Genomic DNA, 23116 nt, shown 5'->3' on the forward strand with positions numbered 1-23116 from the left:
TGCAGCTGCGGGATACTGGAAACTTTAGCAAGGCAATAAAGAAACCACTGCAACCCCAACACAGAACACATTATATGTACACCTTGTGTAAAGGATATGAGAGTAGGCAATTCAGTCTACAGTAAAACATACTCCTCTGTCACTCAGTTTGGAGTATAAAGTGCATTTATAATGGATTTACAACATTGTCTACTGGTAATCACAGAAGCATTAAAATATACGTACTGATGATGATTTTAAGGTTGAAACTAAAAAAAAACAAAAAAAAAACAGCAGATCTATGAAGCAATGAACAGGTTTTAAGCCATACAGTGCAAAGCCAGAGCTTATATTTCTGTAATAATAATAATTTGTTGTTGTTGAACAATAAATAATGAGGAATTGTTAGTTAAAATATTTAAACTCAAGAAAATTAGTTTAGCTTTCATATTTTCTTTGCCTTTTAAAAATTTTTTAGATTGCATTTTATTGTAAAAATGAAACAACATTATCTCAATGTTCCTTGAAAATAAGCAATGAATTACATGGAGGTGCTAGAACATTTCTCAGGGAAGAAATATTATCCACATAAAAGTCATTAAACCATTACCCAAAATATAATTAAATCAATAATCTGTGCTGACAATGACACTTGTAAGTAGTTTAATCCTATTATATGCAATTCTTTTGTTGTTTTTTTAACACAGATATTGGCTTTGGTACCTCAAATCCAACAAATAAGTAAGAATCCTAAAGAAATACTTTTTGTTTCTTTCATGTAACACACCAAGCAACGTGTGAGACCCATCTGGAGCAGGAAATGTGCTATGAAAAATATTCACTAGCAAACAACATGCTAAAATATTCATTTGAAAAAATGTGATTTAATCTACAAAAACAACTAAATGGAAAAAAAAATCAGTGAGGTGAAGTGAAGCAAAAGCAACGCCCTTCAAGGCTCTCTGAGAAAACAACATGCGCTCCAGATGGTTAGTTGGTCAAGGATCAAGACAAGCGGATGCTGACAAATTGTTAGTGGAATTAAAACACCTAGACTAAAAAAATTCATGGACCTGTCCAAATAGTAACATATCACCTCTACCAGGGCTGGCTGGCTGACTGGGTGTGTAAAATGCCGTAAAATCTAAAAGACACATTCATCATAAATTTATACAAATAATAATTAAGGGAGAGAACTAAAGCAGCTGTCATATTTTCTCCATCTCACCAAGAACAAATCTAAAAAGACATCTACATATGAAGCATTAACTTATGTAGAAGCTAGCCTCCAGCCATGTTTCCCCTTTTTACATTGCGCTTGTTTTATGGCAGTAAACATAAAATTGCACAAGGTTTAACTTCCTCAGGATAAGGTAGGTTACTTTTGTTGTGATACCATCATCTGATTCAGTTATTCTTCTTGAGTATAGTTTAGTGCCCCACAAACAGTCTCTTTGTGAATTCAGGAGGTCAAATAATTGGACAAAATGATCAGAAAGTAAGTCGGGTTTTATTAGATGGAGAAAATACTTCATCTTCCAACTATCCAGCGTGCCGGCGTGTGTGAAGACAGAATGTCTGCTTTCAACATGCCAAAAAAGTCCGAGGCAGCCCGATTTAGTTGTTGATCAAATTCTGGAGCTTACATGTGTTTCCAACAGGGCAAAGCACAGCAACAGCAACCATTAAAACAAATCTGATGGCAGACAAAACAGCTGAAACAATTGGGGGAAATATGGTATAAAGAAAGCAGTGCCCCCAGGGGGAAGGGGAAAAAAACACACATATCAGTGGTGAAAACTGGCAAGGAATCTTAAATGTGAGACATATGAGGAAAAAGAAAGGATGAAGCAATTAAGTTGGAAAAAAGAAGAAAAAGGGTTTGAATAAGTTCTGAAAATTATTTTTTTAAAACTCCTTGCTTCAAATGAGTAGCAGGAAATCATGTCTTCTGACTCAGAGTTGAATCGAGATTTTATATTCATATATAATAAAACAGGGCAGTGTCTTAAAGTCCAGGAAATCTAAGGAAGAAACACATTTTCAAAGCTTTCCTCTTCAAAGCCGGCATGCTAGGTTAGTGAATAGATTGTCAAAGATAACATCCTTGTATTTAAATGTCTTGAATCAACGTGCCTTCTGATTTGTTTTAACATCACATTCTGACATCAAGCTGTTTGACAAAACTGTGCAGCGCGTGAACGGATCCGAAAGGTTTCCCACTGGCACTGACTTTTACACTCGCTGTGTGGAGGCATGAACCTCAAAACACAGAGAAGAAAATACAGCAGGCAACCCGTTGCATAACGTGTGATTACTTGATTTACATTTCAGATTGGAGTGCTGGATCTTGCTCAGCTCAGTAAAAGGCATTGATACGTTGGGAGAGCTCAAGCTGTTTCCAGCACATTTATTTCCCCCTCTGGAAATCAGTCGTTTTCCAACGTTTTTCCTTCAATAAACTTTGTACATCCGTAACAAACAGAAATCAACATTTTATGGATCTGAATGAGAAGACCTGATCAACTTTAGTCTGAACAAGAAGTAAAGCGGAGAGAAAACTATTTCTTAAGTTTGATAAAGAGACTGCTTGGAGGAGTCAGAAAGCAGCGAATCAGTAACCGTTGAGTTATTGAGAAATATTTACTCTATAAATATGATCAATGGCAGCTTTTATCCTTTGGTGGAGCATTATATCTCGACCAACAACGTCATCTTGGTCTTCCTACAGAACAGGGTTGATAACTTTACAGTATATTTTTGTATAAACTACTGAAAATTTTAATAAGAACAGAAAACTTAAAGAAGCACAATCGTGTACATGTGTTTTACCTGTTTGTAATAACCAGTAACTGGCCATGCTCTACTATAATAATATATAATCTGTGTTTTATTAAGGGGTTGCAATCATGTATACATTTAATTTTGCATTACAAAAAAAAAAGAAAAAAAATGCTGCTGCAGGCAAAGCTGTAATTAATAATTTAATTTGTTTTGGAAATATTGATCATTTAAGAACTGGCAGTTTGTGTTTTATCTAATAGCATGTTGCATTAAAAAATATTTCAAATAGATCTGAATCTGCATCTGAATCTTATCAATTAAAATATAAAAGAGGTTTAATCTAGAGCATTCTGATTTGCATTGATGCTGAAACGTGATATGCAAATAGACTTGCCTTGCCTAATATCACTTTATTCTTTTTTTTTTTTCTATGCTGAATTACTCTCGGTGGATAGTCTTGGAATTTATACAGACACATTGTGTTTTTAGGATTTCCAATCAGGTATTTCTCTCATAAGTTTCTCAACTCTTTGATCAATGTATGGCCTAAAGACAGCGACAGAAGAGAACAAATAAACCCATCAGAAAAAATGGGGAGATGCATTGCAAATACAATACATAAAAGAGTAAGATTATGATATGTTTAACTGCTTATTCAATATGCTTATATTTGTGTATTTTTCTTGTTTCCCTTACATGTGTTTTATTAAATGAAGTGGAACCAGAACTTCCAACTTTGAGCTGTTTTTAATCAATGATAATCAGCTCGGAACACAAACGATGCTGCTGGGGAACCACTCTTCTTTTCCTTTATTTCTTGATCCAGTCTTACCCATGTTTTATTTTCCTGTATATTGACTTCTTTCAAATTTTGTCACTTCTTTGTTGTGTCTCCTCATTTTCTCCATATCTGTTGCATGATGTTGCTTGTTTTGTGTGCTTCAAAGGAAACAAGCTTCTTTATTCAATTACCTTGGGGACAATCACAAACAGATTGTTTGCTTTAAGCGACGTCACTCTGGGTATGAACATGTGCCTAAGCAAGGGTTAGTCTCAGAATATCTTTCTTTTTTCTTTTTTACAGAGCAAGGACTAATCACACAAATCCTCATACCAAATTAACTCAAGAAGGCCTAAAGAGTCGGAAGCAAAGACAGAGCGGAGATAATGATGTGTGATCAGTGTGTAGTTTTATGCTCAGACAATTGCTAAAACTGAAAAGTGATAAAAAAAAAAAAAAACATGCTTCTTCAATAAACAGTGGGTGCCTGGAAAACTAAGGGTCTTTATAAAAATCAATAAATGAGGGCTTGAAGGAAAGTCCAAGTGTAGCAATTGGCATTTTGATGTCACTTTTTTTTTTAAACAAAATCGAGAACCTTGAAAACAAGAAAACATTCCTGCTTGCACAGAGAGGGGAGAGTAGAGCAAGGGTAACCACTAATAAGAACCAAAATGTGTTGAGTAAACACAATGCCGAATATAATTCAATGTAGTCTGCAAGTGTAAGCGTATTTTATTCTCTCAGTTTACACCTACCTGTCATGCCTGGAGGGGTTTTCAGAAATTTGCCATTGAAATTCTGAATCACCACATCGCACTTCTCCGTCGACTCCATCCTGCAACAGAGAGAAAGAAAGGTGATTTCGGATTTTGTTTAGGTGAGCGGAAGCACGAAAGATTTTATGGCTCATCAAAAGTGAATGTGTCGTATGCGGCTATGAATGCATGCAAAAGCGTCCTACATTTCAGTAAGTGTGTAAACGCTGGCCAGTTAAAGGATTAGTGCTTAGGTGTCTTTCTCTGCCTGTGAAAAATGTATGGGGGGGGTGCGTGTGTGTGTTTTCTATGGGGTTTCCTCTCCTTTGTCCCAGTTTAAAAGCTCCATTCAGTCTGATCTGTTGTGTGTCATGTCCTCTTTGTCTGCCCCTATTCAGCTCTGCTCACCCAATCACAGCTCAATGACTAATTGCCTGCTTGGCAAGCAAAAGCCAGTGTGTCAATGCGTGTGTGTTTGAGCAGAGGAGAAAGACGGTGACAGAGGGCACAGAATGTGAGTGGGGAGGGGGGAGTTTAGGATGTGGGTATGTATGTCTCTGTGTGGGTCTTGGGTTTTCTTTGTACAGTCAGTGACCCAGAATACATACTTGACTGCATTCTAATCACTGGCACACTCTACGGTGTAACTGAGAGGACCACACATGCACACACAGGGGACAAAAGGGTTTGAGGTAGAGAGAGGTGGAATTTCCCTTTTTTTATTGCTGGAGCTCCAAGTCCTTTGGTTATAAATTCCTTATCTTATTGTAACTTCTATAGCAAAAGTGATTATTGTAACATTTAGTATTTGTTTCCCCAGTTACTAGTAAGCACATGTCCAACCTGTAACCACCTTTTCAAAACTCCAAACAAAATTAGCACGGCATTAGTTTGCAGAGGTCATGCGGTTGTCAAGTCTTATGTTGTTTTCACACAGTATGCAGTTAATGACCACATTTCTAAAGTAGTTGCATTTTCTTAGCATACAGGTTCAATCTCTGACCAAAGCTAGGAATATTATTTTTGCTTATTCACAGACATTTACGCAAAAAATATGCCAAGCCTTAGTTACTGTACAAAAACCTTGTCTTTTGCAATGAAATCAGCTAAAAAAAAAAAAAAACTTAATCATTTCAGCATGGCAGTTCTTAAATAACGTCATCTAAAGACACTTTACAGGGAAAAAAATGATTTAGTTCCTATCCAGAAATATGCAAATAAATCAATTAGCCCAACCAGTTTACATTTAGTGATGACACAGTTACAGTACATGATGTGTGGAAGCCCAGTCGACGGCACTGACAGCAATACATTAACCTTTGTTTCTAACGTGCTAGAAAAACAAATGAAATTTCAATTTTATATGACTCTCAGAGTGAGGTGTTTTTCCATTTCATTGTGTATGCACCTAGCAAAGCCGACTCCTCTGCTCAAACCGTTGGCATCTCTCAGTATCCGCGTGGAAATAACATGACCAAAGGGCTTCAGCATGTTTTCCAGCTCCTGCTCATCCATTGACACCGGCAGGTTGGAAATGTAGAGGTTTGTGGGGTCCTGCTCCTGTTGCTGTGGAGAGTCAGTGAAAGACAAGAATGGAGTGTTTAACATCAATCTTAATGCAAAGAATTAAACAAAAAATATATACATATTTGACACAGTCACCTTTAGGAAAACTTAGAAACAAAAACTACAGGTGAAGTACTATAAAAATATATATATATTTCAGAACAATGGAAGGACCCTGACAGTTTCATTAGAAAATAAATTTTACATTTATTGTGTAAACACTATTAACTGACTGCAGAGAAATACAAAATTGTTACAATATCATGGCACTTTGTGTATTTCTTCCTTTCAAAAATATAAGGCAATAAAAATTTAAATAAAAACTTATTTGATTGCTGTTTGATTTACTGACAGACGCATTGTTTATTTCCATATTTATGACTGAATATTTCACAGAAAAATAGCAGTGAATTAAACCCAAGAGGCATACTCCTAAGAGGAGTGGAAACTGTTTTGAAAATGCATTACACTAACCCCACACTCCAAAACCCCTGAAGCAAGAAGGAAAACCCCTATGGATGAAGAAACGCTATCAAAGTTTAAATAAATCTTTATGCGGTAAGTGGGGGGCCTCCCTCTATTGTGTCACTCAATGAGTTAAGATGTGTACACTGATATTGTTTGGCTTTTCTTTCTGACAGATCTCAATGCAAATGACGCTCTGCACAAGACCAAAATCTTTCTGTTTGGTGTTTCTCAATTAAAGGGGGATGGTTACATGGAAAGGTTGTATGGCAACGATGGTTTGATATGTAACCTGCTGCAGAGGAAGGAAACAGTAAATTCATGTTCCAGAAATTACAAAGACACACTTTCAATCCACTTCACAATTTCCTAAAGGCAAGAAAGACACACAGAAACTGAGAGACAGATCCTCATTATTGGTGAAAATTATAACTGCATATAAAATCATTTGTTATACAATAATACCTTGCAATGCCAAACATATTGACAATTACAATAGACATATAGGAATATATAATTAAAGGGGCAGTGTTATGTATTTTCCAGGCACATAATGCTATAAAATAGCACAATCAAGCAGCTATGTTACCTTTAGTTGTTATAAAAATGCAGTATATCAGGCACAAAGTAAAATAATTTAATTTAACTGAAATCATTAGGAAAACAAGCTATGTGGGTGTGACATACAGTATGTGTCCTGCTATGCGAACATCTTCCGTTTCTGTGACTTAAAAAATACCTTTTGTGCTCTCTTAGCACCTAAATATTGCTTTCATCCATGGAGGATTGATAGATGTTTGAAGAGAGTGAGCTCAAAGCCGAGAAGACTGCGACCAAAGCCATTTGTGTAAGCATTGAGTCACCTCAGGCAGAACAGCTCCAATGGAAAGTTCTGAAATACCTCACCTTTTCTTTTGGATTCTGAAAATCTATGTGCAAGGTGCATGGCAGACAAGGATTTTCATTTGTCAGTTTCCAACCTAATGACTGGGGAGGTTGTCTTCACATATGGGGCAACAGGCTTTGAATGTTATCTGTTGCGTTTGCGTACATGCTTATGTGTCACATTAAGACAAGCAGGGGGACACATGAAAGAAGAAACATCAAAGGAGTTGAGTGTAACAGCTGTGGAATCTGTCACTGGTCTCAGAATCATCATGTTCATGAAAGAGTTACGTCACTGAAATCATTCTTGGATCATCTTGCATGATTAAAGTGAATCAGGTTTCAACACTTTTCCAACTGAGTCCTTATTAAAATGTTTCTGGGACAGAGTCACAAGGTGAAATGTCAACCAGGAGGACACCAGGCAACATTGTGTGGGATCAATTTGCTCATTCTTGAACAAGAACAGAAACTTTTTCTAAGAGCTTCACAGCAAAAGAAATTTGTGGGGGGGGAAAAAACCTCCTAAAATGTCTTCTATGACAGCGCTCCTCTAGGGGAACTTAGGAAAAGAAACCAAAAACAAGCAGAACAAATCTGATTGGATAAATCCAGGTCAGCCACAGAAACAAATAACCAGACTAAACTGCTGGTTTTATACACAAATTGGTACCAACCTCAGTAGATTTTATTCCTGCACTGAAGTGCATAAACAAATACATTAAATAGTACCAAATATAAATAGTCCTTATTATGCTTTTTTAAGACAACTGCGTGGCACTACCATTGTGGTACATCTGCAGTACAAATGCAGATGTACTGGAAGGTGTTGCAAGATGCAATGAAAAACATAGTGCATTGCAAGACAAATGTATAGGAAATAACAGCAGAAACAAGCTGGGAATGTGCAGCATGAATTGTGATAAGAAGAGTTACAGAGTTATAATTAGTTGTTTTAAAGGGAGATATTTACTAATGGAGTGACTGATGAGTGAACAAAGTTGAGCTGGTTGAGAATATGAAGCAAGTAGTGAAATTGACAAATTAGAGTAAGCACAAGTGAGGACACCTGGAGAGTGGGTTAAGTATCACAAGGAAATACACCCTGAACTCACAGTATGGCTCTGTTCCATTTCACCCTTTTGCTAATTCACACCTGCATTTCACATTTTTTGCCACTTACTCTCTTCCCCCTCGTGTGCAATTTTACTTAATCATGTTTGCTAAGAAAAAATTGTACAACACCACTGATTATGGTTCTGACCCATTTTGGGGGAAATTTTGGTTTTTTAAAATATGACAGGTGATGAATCCTTATTAGTCCAAAATACCTCAAATTGACTTTCTGCTGGTAGACATTACCTGGAGTCACACACTCACATTTCCGAGACAATAAGTAGATGATAGAAAATAACTTTCCATATTTTGTCAATGTAGGTACAAAACATCTCCCTGCAGGTTATGAATCAAAGCGTGGTTGATATGAAACGTAGATGCAACTGTTGTTATTGCCCTTGTTTTGGTGTACTATACAGGAACAAAATTACAAGGACAAGAATTGTCAAAGAAAATCACAGAAAAAATGGAAATGCAAGCTACAATAAACTGCAACACAGTTCTTTTAAATTGTTACTTTGCTCGATTAGTGTGGATGACTGGATCTCAAAACATTTCATATTTCAACAAAAATATAAACAAAGTTTCCCCTAATATAGGAATTCTGATTAGGTTGTTGGATGACGACAACCAGCTCAGAAAGAGAGAAGAAACAATTACACTAGGCTTGAATTGAAATTGACAGGTCAAACTTTACAGACTTACAGAATGCAACTTACAACTTGGAACTAAAATCTGCTTAACTTAGTTTTTGATATTTTAATCCCAGATGCACATCCAGACTTCCCAAGGCAAATCAAACAGCATAAAATTGCAAATGTTTTATAAAATCTCTGAAAGTTTCAAATAGGCTTTAAACTCATTGCTGTTAATTTCACCTTTAGTGTGAAAATGGGTGACAGAAACCTGAAAGACACATCCACTTTTAAAAGAACTCTTCTTGACTTTGGTTATAGTTGCTGTTTGCACAAAGTTATCTCATGGTGATCTCTCGCTCGGCAGGTGTTGCAGATGAGTCACTCTCTCTCTCTTACACTGTCCCCTTTCTGGCTCTGTTTCTTTGTCACTCTGTCTCTCTCTTTGCAACATCTGTCATGTTCTGGAAACAGCTTCACACCAACTGTGCCTCTCCTTTTACTGTGTTTGGCCTGCCAGCCAACCAGTCAGCTAGTGTTTTCAGCCCCATTAAACCTAAATTCTGCATCACTGTAGAAGGTCTGCACCTCTTATCCCGCTACCTCCTAGTTACCCCGCCACTCGGCAACACCTGCTGATGATACAGAGGGTAAACCGAGGGCAAAGCAGTGATTAAACACCGACCGAATATGCCAGCATTGTTAGCACGCCAAACAAAGCTCGCATGCATGGATGCGAGGCGAGACAGTACTTGAAAATCCCATTTCTTAGCCTTTCTGCGTCTCAAATAGAAACCCTTCAAATTGGAAATCTCAGCCCTCTCACAGCACTGCCAGGAATGAGCAGGTACAGCAAAGTGAACGGAGATGCTTAGAAAGAAGATGCCAGAGCACTTTCAGAGAGAAGGAGTCAGTGATTATGGAAAACACTTCCCATTCATTACAGTATGAGTTTGCTTCTTATTCCTACTTGGACAAATTCATATTCTTCCACATTTTCTTGTTGCTACGTCTAAATCTCTCTTGACTTTGGCCTCCTTCTGTTCACCTCTTCTCTCTACCCTGTATTCCTCTAAACTTGAATTCATTCATATTAATTTCCTTTTTCATCTTACTTGCTATTCAAACCTACTCCCTCGCTAAGATTAAAACCTAATCTCCCTTAATGGTAGCCTTGCTGACTAAAACACTATCTGAATGCTTAGTTAATATTTAAAGAGGCGAACTTTTCCCTCCTCACACTTCTCATTCTCTTCCTAATCTATGTGGCCCCTCATTCTTTTCCTTCCTGCACGTCTGCACACCACACTCATCTTTATTTTCCTTCATTTACATCTCTCTCTCTCTCTCTCTCTCTCAGCAGCCTTCTTCTCTATCTGCATTTCTCATTCTTATGGGTTCCTCATCCTCAAGCCAAGTTCTAATCTTTCATAAGGATTGTCTGGGTGTCTAAACGCTTCCTAACGGCTTAATCAATACTTAATGAACATATCATAAATACTTTATGAAGGCTAAACCCCCAAATCCCAGGGGTGTCATTAACTGTAGAGATATACACTTTATCCCTTATCTTCATGATGACTACCATGTTGGTGAAATCAACACCAATCATCTTGCCCATTCACCCATTTTTTGTAAGTACAGATCCCCATGTTTGTGTCACCATGGCAATGATGAATTGTGAAATAGGCACGAAGCCAAAGCCATTTCATTTAAAGTCAGTGGACGTGACTTGTACAATATTTTCATGAGAAAAACAACAATGGAACAGACAGAAATTATTTTTACAGTGAAGCTACCATGTTGGAAAAAGTGACATCTAGAAGGGACGTCACTTCATCACCTACCAACATACACTGTCATCTAGTGACAGTGTATGTTTTACCATTGTATGATAAAAAAAAACATACACTGTCACTACATGACAGTGTATGTTTTTTTCGACCATACAACATTTTTACTGACTCTTGAATTTTCTTTTCCATCTTCATCTAGAGCAGGGGTCTCAAACTCCAGGCCTCGAGGGCCGCAGTCCTGCAGTTTTTAGATGTGCCACAGGTACAAAACACTGGAATAAAATGATTTAATGACCTCCTCCTTGTTTTCCAGAGCCTCAATGACCTAATTATTCTGTTCAGGTGTGGTGCAGCAGAGGCACATCTAAAAGTTGCAGCACTGCGGCCCTCGAGGACTGGAGTTTGAGACCCCTGATCTAGAGGTTACAATTGGAGACTGAAACCAGATGACTATCCCAACAGACAGACAGGATGCCTCTTCTATGCAGGTACAGAAGGGGGGTTGACAACATCCAACAGTACACTCAAAATTCAATGTTTGGTTATTTTGGCTATGTCTGATGGAAGGGCAAAGAGATTTGTATTAATTTTTTTTAAATCTTTTTTTAGCAAATAGCTCATTCTGAGGAATTTTTACATTTTTTTACCTAATCCTGATCTATTACAAATCATTATGAACACAATACATTAGCAGCTTAATCAGTTAAAAATCAAAGTGGATAACAGAGCAGGTATTATCCTGATGAACAGCATATCCCTATGGCATCTTGCAGCCTCTCAATTTCTGCCACTTAAAAGTAAATCTTCTTCACTGAGCTTTGTTTGAGAAAAATTTTATATTGTTGTTTTTTTATCATACAAAATTCTTACTGACTCATGAAAACTCTGGACTTTTCTTTAACTATCTTCAATATCTGGATAAGTTTCGGAAAAAAGAAAAGTGATTATGGAACGATACGATATTTCCAAACTTTTTCTTAACTTCAGGGTTTGAATGATTTCAGATGTGTACATTGTTTTAGGTCTCATTGGTAAAAATGGTAAAGAGCCTGTACTTGATTAGAGCTTTATGAAGCCCAGAGGACCCTCAAATGGTTCATACTACATTCAGTCAATCACCCATTCACAATGTAATGGTGGCAAACTACTACGTTGAAGCCACAGTTGAAGTGTCTTGCTCACTAAGGACACAACAACTGAGACAGATAGAGCGGGGATTTGAACCAGAAACCCACAGATTACATATGTGCAGTCAATAGTGTACAGTCATAGCCCTCTAACTGAAGTAGATGGACAACACAAAGTCGATTCCATGATATATCTTCCACAAATGACAGTAAAATAAACCCTCTATGTCCTTCCAAGTGCCGGTTATTTATCATCAAACATTTTAGAAAACCTTGTATTGGATTAGGGACTTCCAATCACAGCTGAGGATGTACTGTATATACTTCCCATTGTAGTCAGCAGAGTCCACTCAGAAATTAACATGTGGAGGTAAGACTCCTACACCGAGGAGGATCTTATAAGAGATCAGATAGTGATCCCATAAGAAACAAAACTATTGACTTCATGACTCCATGTCAAGATCATCAGTTTGATTTGTGATCAAATGGTGATTTATTTGATGGTTGTGTTTGTTTTGTTCTTTTCCTTTAACCATTATGTCAGAACTAATTGCATTGTTTGTTTTGGACAGTAATCAGCATGCTTTCACAACCAACCAAGTTCCTGGTAATTTGATGTGCAATGCTTATTTTGTTCCTGAGTAGCCTAAACTGAGTGGTTTTTATAACAACATGGTTTGGATTTAATAGACTCTTGTTTCAACCGCTGCTCATTTGTCTTCTAACGTGAAAGGCTGCTGGTTTGTTTGTGTGCTTTCTGTATCGTTGGTTTAGAATCAAGCCTTTTTCACATGTATTTAGATGTTAGACCAAACAATTCTTGGATACAATGGTTTGATTAATGTAAAGACATTTCCCCTAAAGCTTAAAAAAAAGAAAAAAAAACTTTTTTCATCATGTTAACCTTTTAAAGCTGGCAAATTTCTTTTACTTTGAAATTTTGGGATTACATAAAGAGAGTGACAGAGGGCTGTGGTCACTAAACCATGGTTTACTACTGTGCAGAATACACTTAATGCATATTTCTATCAATGTTGATTTGACTGACATTAAACATTTTTCAATAAGCCCAAAAAAAACTACGATACCTAGCTTGAGATCACATATTTCAGTATCCAAGGTGTAGAAAGGTAATGCTAGAACATTTTGTTGTATTTAAAAAATAAAAGTGAAATAAAAGACCAAAATACATCTTGACTGATCTCTGACACTCTCACAAAGCTGCTGAGAAATTGTGATTTTTTTAGCTGCAAAATATATACTATAAATACTTTTTCAATCACACTCACCAGTTGTGAATTACTAAATAGATGATTCCAAAAAGTGTTGCTGCTGGAGGTAATGTTCAACAGGTGAATTCAATTTTTCAACCTCAGGCTACAAATGCTTTATGCTCAAATTTTGCAAGAGTCTTTTATAGTAACATATAATGTCCAGAGAACAGGTGACTGACTACACACAGAGTTCTCATGGTATGTAGCAACAATGTACGCATTTTTTTTAACACTATCGTCTATTTCTTTCAGCTCAACAGTTTCAACATGGCTTCTTCCCTTCTCGTCTTCCCCTCATGTTGTCTTTGGTATGTATTAAAAGGCCAGTAATTCATCACAAAGTCCAGGCAAAAAACAGTTCTTGCTGCAAAGCAGTCTGCTGGCTGTTTGTCTTCCAGGTGTCCAGAGAAGGAATCAATCACCACATCCTGAGATGCTGAAACCATCCAAGGGGGTCGGATGCAGATACAGAGGAAAGAGAGAGATACACGCCCAGAGAAAAATGAACAGAGTGTGGAGGATGACATGCAGACAAAGCAGCCCTGCACGGGTGAATTAAATAAACATTCCCTTCGCTGAATACAAATCAGCAGGCCAAGAAAGTTATGCAATCCAATCTTCTTTGGTTGTGATTTGAAATAAAAAAATGACTGCAGTGTTGTGTTGTGTCAGTGTTGACTGATGCATAGATTAAACAACAACAAGGCCTGATTGTAATGATATGTTCTGTTGTTATTGCACTTGTTTAGTGTTCAAAGTCACCACACAAGCAAACCAAGTAGAAATGGTGTAGTTTTCTTGTGGGAATGTGGTCGCGCTAACCTCTATAATATAACATTTTAAACAAAAGAAAAAGTTCAGAATGGTAGAATGAGTTCTTTGGGCGGATCAATGAGTTAAGTGGAGATGATCAAAGGTGACACTAAGGTTTCAGTTTTCACTGTGCAATACATTTCTTACCTCTTTTTAATCATTGGCAAAACATGCTGGTGATGAACAAAAAACAAAACAAAAAAAACTGTCAATTTTTATTTAATTATGCACAGAAGAAATAGCTAGTTTCCACTACAGATTCCTTCCTAGAAGTTTCGTGTAACTTTAAGTCTTCAAGCTTTACTGTGGAACATGTCACTGATAATGAAAACATCAGTTGTTTTCTCTCCCCTCACTGACAACATCCACACTAAAGAGTGTTGCTGTCAGTATCACCTGCTTATTTAGAGTCTGTTCACTTAGAGGAAAAAAAAGACCAGGATTCTGAGTCCTGATACAGAGCTTCAATCTTAGCCTAAATATTGCTGCCACGGAGTCCCAGCTTTAGACTATTTCAGTCAGTTGCTGAGAGCAACTCTGAGCGAGGAGATGCTGTTTTCCAGGGGCTCATACTGGTTGATACGTAAAACGAAAGGCATTGAAAAAAACAAATATCCCTACAGACGGCAATTGATAGAAATTAACTAATCACACAATCTAAACTGGATTTTAAAAAAGCATGTTTAATGATGATGACAAAATTACAGTAATTGCTACATGGCATCAACATGTTTGATTGTGCCGTATTTACATCCTCATCATTGTTTTGATTTGTCTCTGCTTCTCGTCATGCTGGTCCTTTGACCACGTCATCTATTTGATATTAACGTAGACGCTCAGCTGTCAGCAATTCACTGTGATTACCTGCTTGTATAAAGTTGTTTGATCAGGCGAAACAACCAACATAAAACGGGGAAGCAAAGAACACAAAATTCAAACACATTGCTTGCTTTTGGCACAGCACTATAAGTTTTACGAAGAATCTCTCCTATTGGTCTTTCCCCCATTTTCCCTGCTTAGGACACTCTTAGGCGACTCTCAGGCTCGCTAAAAATGTCGTCACATGGAGCTACTTTTAATCTTAGGAGTCTTTAACACTGGTCCAGATGTTTAATTTGCCAACTACAGATTGCAAAACAGAATGCTGTCCATTTCTGGTCATTTGCCAATTTTTCTGCATAGCTCTAGAAAACGAATATTTACAAAGGTTCTTACAATAGCAGGATGCACAATGGATATCAGTTCCTAAATAGGTATCTAGTAATCTTATAGTAATGCAGAAACGGAGCCAAAACCCCAAACGTTCTTGTCAAGAATCCAATGAAATATCCTCAAGTTTTCTGAGAAACCAGGAAAGACATTCCCTTCCTCTAAAGCTTATCATTTGTGAACTACCCTTTTAACCAAATCACACAAATGTTTGCTTCCCAAAATAATCTCATTTCACTAACTAATGAAAAATCAGATGCAATATTTCTGTACCTCCCTCTGCATAGCATTACTTGAAACAACAGCCTCTTTGTCTCTCACTTTGAACATTTGCTAACTATTCAGAAACGACTCAGAAAGCACGTGCCAAGGTGCTGGCAACAGAACTATGCATCAACATTCCACACACAAACAACCCCTCTTAACAGACAAAGTCTTAAAAGTGCAGCCTGTACACACACTCACTCTCCCTCTCTAGCTCCCCGTCTCTTAGTACTGAATGCTGTAATCAAGGCTAATGGGACTCAGCTGCTGGCCAGTCTAATTACCTGGAATGCAGACGGATGATCTTTGAGACAGAGACACACACAGACACACAGGCTTATTCTAATGCGGATCATGACTGCTACATATCTTACAGCACAGCAGTTCCAAGACCGGCTTAGAGTTCCCATGCAGCATGTGTTCAAGTATCTTCAAGTGTGTATAAATATATTAAAATAAATGCAGTATTTATGTTGAATTTTTGCCCTTATGGTACAGTATGTTGTTCTACATTTTTTGTTATGCATTGCATATTCCTTAAATTTTATGATTAGAATTTTGTGTAAAAGTGCAATATTTCTTGCAGGTCATCTCATAAAATCAAAAGATAAGTCTATTAAGATTGATTCCAAAAATCGAGCTTTTATTTAAAGCTTTTTTTTTTCTTTTGGAATTTTAATGATTATGGCTTACAAGTAAAGAAACCCCAAAATTGAGTGTCTCAAAATTCTGGAATGGATTTCACTAGTGCGTCTTTTCTTACAAACTTCTTCCTTCCACTCAATTTTCTGTTAATATACCTGGATACAGAACTCTGTGAACAACCAGTTTACCTTCCCCGTGAAGGGTGTCAATGACTATCTTATGGACATCTGTCATGCCAACAGTCTTCATCATGGTGTAGCCTATTGACCTGGAGTGAGAGACTGTTTAAAGGCTCAGGAAATCTTTGCAGGCGATTTAAGTTAATTAGCTGATGAGGGTTTGACACCATGAGTTTTTAATAATGACCTTTTTCACAGCATTCAAATTTTCTGAGACACTGAATTTTGGGGTTTCATTTTCTGTGAGCCAGGTTAATCAAAAATAACAAGAAACAAAAGGTTAAAATATATGAGTTTCACTTTCTGAGATGAGATTAAATATTGCACTTTTAAACAATATACATTTTTTTTAGATGTCTCTATATTGTATATCTCTCAGTGAACTTCAAATAGCCAGAACTTTGCCGCCTGTATCACCAACCAAACCCCGTCCTTCCATCTTTCACATTATTTTTCTCCCATTCAGTAACAATGACACTGTTGCTACTCCTCCTTACTTTCAAGGCCATCCACCACCGTGCCCCATCTTACCTGTCACATGCCTTCCTGGTCCCTCAGGTCTTTCACCTCCATTGACCTCTGTCCCCTCTGTCCATGTCAGCACCATGGAGACCTCAGTCTTCTCTTACTCTACCTCCTCCAGCTCTGGAATTAGCTGCCACCTATCCTTAGCATTGATTCCTTTACTCATTCTAAAAACGGCCTCAAAACTCGTCTTTTCAAATCTGCATATTCTCTGCAGTGTTTGACGCATGTAAGTTTCTGATCATTTATTATGTTGATTTTATCTTCTTTGTACAGTGTCCTCGAGTGTTTTAAAAGGCCCTTTTATTAAAAAGTGTTATGATTATATATATGTATATATGTACATTTTCTAATCTGATTAATCACAGGGTTGCTGTGAATTAATCACGATTAAATAAAAGTTAAAAAATGAACTGAATTAATAACTGAGTTCAAAATATTTTTTTATTAGCGCTGTCAATTGATTAAAATAGGATGTAATAGGTAAAACATGGTATCCTTTCTAATGTCTTTTGATGCTTTATGTGTTTATCATTGTTCATACAGAGGTTTAGGGTTGCTACAGTCATGAATATTCGCATGTAAAATGTTGCTCTCCTACCTTGTTTTGTCCACAACAGTGAAATCATATCGGCGAGTAGGAGAGTTGGAGAGGAGAGGATAGAGAGTGGAGCTGTTTACAGTTGTACTTTTTTAAGAAATGGGAGAAAACACCATTGAAAAGCAACTAAAACAGAAAAAGAAATTAGATTCAATCTGCAGCACAGATCACATCCAAAAAGGATAGAAATCTGTGTGATTAATCATGCTTAAAAAAAATTAATACCCAAAGTGTTTTTACCAGTCACAAGCAATAAATTTTAAAAGATGAATTATCCCACTTTTATTAATACTGGAAAATTCATCGAGACTCAAGGTCTAAAAAAAATCTGCTTTTTATTATGGCAATTAGTGAATAGAAATGACTTTTGTAATCCTTAATGGCAAATTACAAAAAATTTAATTACACAAAGCGAGGAGAAAAAGCTTATGTGTTCTCACAACGTATGTATTTATGTTTTCACTGTATATAGGTCAGCTGAAACCAGATACAAACACAGAAAGAAATTTTATAATACACCTGCCATTAAAAATACATGTGTATTTTTATTTGTTTTGAGTCAGCATGCGCTGCTTTTTTGTAGTTCCATGTGCTGAGTTAACACAGTTAACATAGAATGAGGTGGCATAAGTGCAGCAGAGCAGTCAATTAGTCAAAACAAAACAAAACAAAAAAACAGAATAACAACCTCATACTGGCTTTTCCCATGCTATTTTTTGGGTGAAAAACAGGTAGTAGTAGAAGATAAAATGTTACATTTGTAAGGACTTTAAAAAGTCAAAACAATTAAACTTTTCAGTGAAATGCTAAATAGAATATAAAGCAAACAGCAATAAAGTCTGTCTGTATGAGGAGTTAACACTAGTGTTCACTACGCACAAATGTGGTGGAGGAAGAAGAAAAGTAAGAAAATTATGAAATTTAATGTTCAAAGGAAGAGATTTTGAAACAAATCTGTGGTGCGTTTGATAAATGTGTCTCGGTGTCATTCAAGGCCTCCTCAGTCTGATGTCACAGTGTCTGCCTGAGTAGACAGACTGCTTCAGGGCTAGCCTCGTTCTAAATGATTTATGGGGCCTGGGAGCAAGAAGGAGAGCAGTATCTGCTTATGGTGGCACAGGTACACACCCCCATTAACCTGTTCTGAAGAGAGAACTGCATTTGTGTGGTTGTGTGCATCGTTACAGTAAAAACTGTTACATAGCAGTTCAGAAAGACTTATTAATAATGGCAGCTATACAGAGACAAGCATATAAACATGCATAAAAATTCAACACTCCCTTTATGAGACATATTGTACTTACTGAAGATGATGAAGGATGCAGTTATGAAAGAGGAAGCAGCGGATAGGTAGAAATTACAATGTACTCATTTTTAAGCACACATCTACAACTTTAGAAAAATGAATGCTATAAAAACAGCTAAACATGATGCGACTGCTGCTGATGCTGATAATAGTGACAGTTTGTCAAGGGCACACTCCGAATGTACTTCTAAGGTCAGACTGATATTTTCCACAATGTTCCCCTCGCAACCCCAGCTCAGAAGAATTGAACAGATTGAAAGTGAGTTAAATTCAGCTCCTAAACTGATTCACAGACTGCCTTTTTAATCCCTTCCATCTCCTCCCCTTTCAATAAATTGCTTCTTGACTGGCTGTCTGTGTCAGAAGATTTCATTATACAAATGCAATAAACCAAGAGGCTTGCTCCATCGCTGGATTATCACAGAGGTAAAGTCTCCTTTGATGGAAAAGAGAAAATTAATAAAAGTGCTTATTGAGGAAACATTAAGAAAGAGTTTATTGTGCTATTTCTTTTCTTTACCAATGGTTTGTCCACTAATAAATCTTTGGGGAAATAAAAGCCAGGGTACACATGAAAGAAAACCGCAATTTTGAAAGCACATAGTAATAACAAAATTCTCAATTCTCAATAGAGAAGTCTATTAAAGGTGTTGGGACTGCAAAATTCAAGTTTTTAAGGCAATGCAAATTAGTGATATAATTTTCATGTCCAAAATACTCCACTATTATTTCCTATGAAGCAATGCACACTATGGGTTTTTGCTTGGCCACAAATGTTCTTAAGGCAACAATCTGATTTGAACCTGTACTACTCTAAAGTGTAAATACCACTGGACCGTAAACAGAAATACCACAACATACTAGCTCTTCTGCTTCTGCACGAAAATAGGAAAGTGCTCACATATGAGCTCAACAATATGGACATTGGTTTTAATCTGTTGTTTACTTTATTCAACCATCAGATTGGTGCAAAGTGCTTTTATACTTATTCAGTTTTCAGGTGTTTCAAGAACTCCTTATCATTAATGTAACTTCTTTAAAAAAGTACGTTTTAGAAATGTGGATGCTCACATTAGCATTTTGAGATTGATGAAATATGTTTTGCATCGATGTGGTATTTCAGGCCTGATAGCCCAACTGCTTTTTGCACAACTTGTACACAAGGGTTTTCCAGCGTCCAATTAATTGGTTTTTTGAAGCAAAAATTAGCACCCAGTGGGCCAAGAAAAGCGTATTTGTCATCCCTCACTGTTGTTTCGCTTGTCGCTTATGGATCAGATTTATGGGTGTGCTGGAAACACACAAATACAAAGGTTCTGGCAGGATCCTTTGCATTAAAAAAATCTTGGTAATTAATTCACTGAAATGATCAAGTAGAGAGATGTTTCTCTCTCCAACACAAAAAGTCACAAATGTGGATATGGATCTGGCTGTTGTGTGTTTTTTGCATTTGCCTGACACTATTTCATTCTGATCAATGCTGCTGCTTGATGGAGCCAACGCTTGAAAACTGTGGCCTGTTGCCATGGTTATCTCCATTTGAAACCAAAGAGATTAACCTCAGGGGAATGGGTTGGGTTAGTGAGACTGACAAAGAGAGATAAAGACTGAAAGAGGGGAGAACAGCCAGGGAAAAACAAGTATGAGGGAGAAGTTTAAAGACAGAAAACAATTAGGACAAAAGTGACAAAAGGGAAAGACATCCTAAGTTTTCCATGGATTTTTAGATCACTAGCAGTTTATATCAAACATGTTAGAATTCCAGATTCTTGTGGCATAAAAAGTACATCACAAATGGTCATTAAAAAAGTTTTTCCACTAACTCTCTTCTAAAGATTAAAACATTGTTTTCATTGGTAAATATAAACATCAAAAAGTTGTAAAAAAAAAAAAAAAAAGAATAAAACGTCTCACTTGTCTGAGTTCATTTGATGTTTTCAACCTGGAATTTAATGCAGCATGTTAGCTTGCAGTGGACTGCGCTGGAAAAAATGTTTGTTCCTGGAATCTCCAGAAACTACTTTTGAGGTACACAGATTAAAATGTATCAATGACTATTGACACAACTTTTTCCTTTCCCGTTGGTATTCTTTATCTATTTATTTAAATTTTTGCTTCTTAACTTTGGGATTGCTTTATCAGTCACACCTGCCTTCTTGTCTCCTTTTTTTTCATCATTTTTCCTTTTTCTTCACCATCACCTTGGTGTTATCTCTCTTTAGATTGTGACTCTTGTATGATCCGTTATTCTAACATAGGATTTCTGGATGCAGTACACAAATATCACACATAAATATCCAGGAGAAGGTCCACTTGTTTCTTTTCTTTCGTTTTTTGAAAGCCCAATAAAAAATATGTATCTTTTGTTTTTCATGTTTTAGGCTTTAACATTCATTAGAACAGTTTTCAGGAATTCTGGGTCATATTTTAAGTGCCATTTGATTTAATGGTTTCAAGATCAAGGTGTTTCATTCCCAATTGCTCACTTTTTTGCAGGGCAACCAGATCTAGGAAGTACATTGGCATTGGCATTTTACAGTTTTTCATTTCAGAATGATGAACGTTGTTGGGATCGTTGGCACTTTTATGTTACAGAAATGTTCCCATGTCCTTCCTCAGCTCTGTGCCACAACATATTCCTGTCTCCCGAGTTATGATGAATCTCAGCCAAATGGGTTGGAGTAGGTTCTTGCTCTGGAAATTTAGGCCATTGTCTACTAAAACGTTGGGTGAGTATTTAGTCTATGAATTAAAATGTAAGTCTTTACTATCCAGTACTGGCATTAGTTTCCCCCAATACAGTATTTTCACATAGGAATGTAAATGTGTAACAAAGATAGGATGAAAAATATTATAGTCATATTAGACAAAATCAAGCATCCCAGTCTGTATCCTCAGTGTCATGAAATAATAATAATAAAAAGGGTAGAACTGCAGTGGTTAATAGGTTGTCTTTTTCTCCTGACAATCAATACATCATTCTGTCTTTATTAGGTTGGCTCAAAAAGCTATCACCTCGCTATCATGACAACAAAAATAAATGAATAAACAACCATATTCAAATTTATTTCACAACATTTTTAAAGTTAAATCACTACACCAAGCAGAAAAGGTCAAGTTTCTCGGTGTCTTGTTCAGTGGTGATAGTAGGATAAAGCAGTGTATGAATAGACAGAATTAAGGCTTGTACAATGTTGATAATGGTGGCGATAAGTTCAAGTTGCTGGGCTCAGTCTAAGAGATATAGGGTGGCTCCATAAGTCCCTTCTATGTTGGGACCTGCCAAAATAATTTGGAAAGAGTTTCCATGGATGGATGGACTCTTTTTGGCTGTGCACTATATCGTGATGGAAGTTTGATACATATTCGCTGATGTACGCATTTTCACTGTCGGGTGTTTGGCATAGAAAGCAGTCTTTAAACTTTTTAAACTCTTTGAACATACAGCTAATCAAACAGTCCTTTCAAGCTCAAGTGTGCAAGTTCAAACTGTGACCTCTGGTTTAGCATCCAACTCATTTCTACAGCTCCAGCAGCTTGTTGTGCAATGTGAAGTGTTTTTAAAAGTTCTTTGCTTGAATACAAGCTCTTTGAAAATGTCCTTGTGGGTGTGTATTGTTGTGGTAATCAGATGAGAGAGACCAGGTTCCTTTATGATCTTTAGATGTCAGCACAAGGCCACAGTGGGGCCATTTGACAGTCTGTTGTACAAAGACTATTCGCTATTAGGAAGAGGAAACCTTTTTGAGTCCTTGAATACTAAAGGGTGGTCACACATAGATATTAAGCTGAGCAAAAGCACACATAGAAACATTGAAGTAAAGCTATTCCATCTAAATAATGTGCACAGAGGCTCAAACCATTTTCCCTGCTCCTAATACACATACAGTATATACACCAGCTGAAATTAGATGGTCCCCATGGAAGACCACTAAGGAAACTGTAGTTTAATTACCATCATATCCTCTGCCAAGGACAGCTCAAGAATGACACTCTATGCATTTATTTCAACAAAGAACAGCTTCTCATTTGCAAAGTCATGAGGCTCAGTCAAAGGTTGGTAAAACCTACCGAGATGAAAATAAGCAGAGTTTAAATCTCATGAGATTTATGTTGAGATGTGCCATGAGACCACACCCAAATAATGATGCAATTCATATTAGTAGTTCAGTACGTAACCGGGAACTCTAGCAGAACCAGCGCACGCAATAAAATGCAAAACTATATGACGTATTACAATGTAATGTATCAAATAATAAAATAAACAATGTAATATTCCATGACTGCTAATCCACGGTAGAGTTTAGATCTGTACCCGGAGTCTGGTCAGATTGGATTAGGTTCAAGCTTTGTTTTTAATTTGCCTACTATACATACAGCACAGAGAAACCTAAACAAGAATGCATAA

At 36.9% G+C, this 23116-nt stretch overlaps 1 protein-coding gene across 3 annotated transcripts in view; it reads right to left on the bottom strand.

Moving 5' to 3' along the window:
* The window catches only part of LOC116717170 (RNA-binding motif, single-stranded-interacting protein 3-like), a 134369-nt gene that overhangs the window by 29436 nt on the left and 81817 nt on the right, over positions 1-23116 (bottom strand). For all 3 annotated transcript variants that reach the window (XM_032558332.1, XM_032558329.1, XM_032558331.1), the window contains exons 5-6: positions 5711-5868; positions 4303-4382 (exon numbers count right to left, since the gene is read on the bottom strand). In XM_032558332.1, the coding sequence (XP_032414223.1) occupies positions 4303-4382; positions 5711-5868 (238 nt within the window). The remainder of the gene's footprint in view (positions 1-4302; positions 4383-5710; positions 5869-23116) is intronic.

The sequence above is a fragment of the Xiphophorus hellerii genome, chromosome 3, assembly GCF_003331165.1.
Source record: "Xiphophorus hellerii strain 12219 chromosome 3, Xiphophorus_hellerii-4.1, whole genome shotgun sequence".
Lineage (NCBI taxonomy): Eukaryota > Metazoa > Chordata > Actinopteri > Cyprinodontiformes > Poeciliidae > Xiphophorus > Xiphophorus hellerii.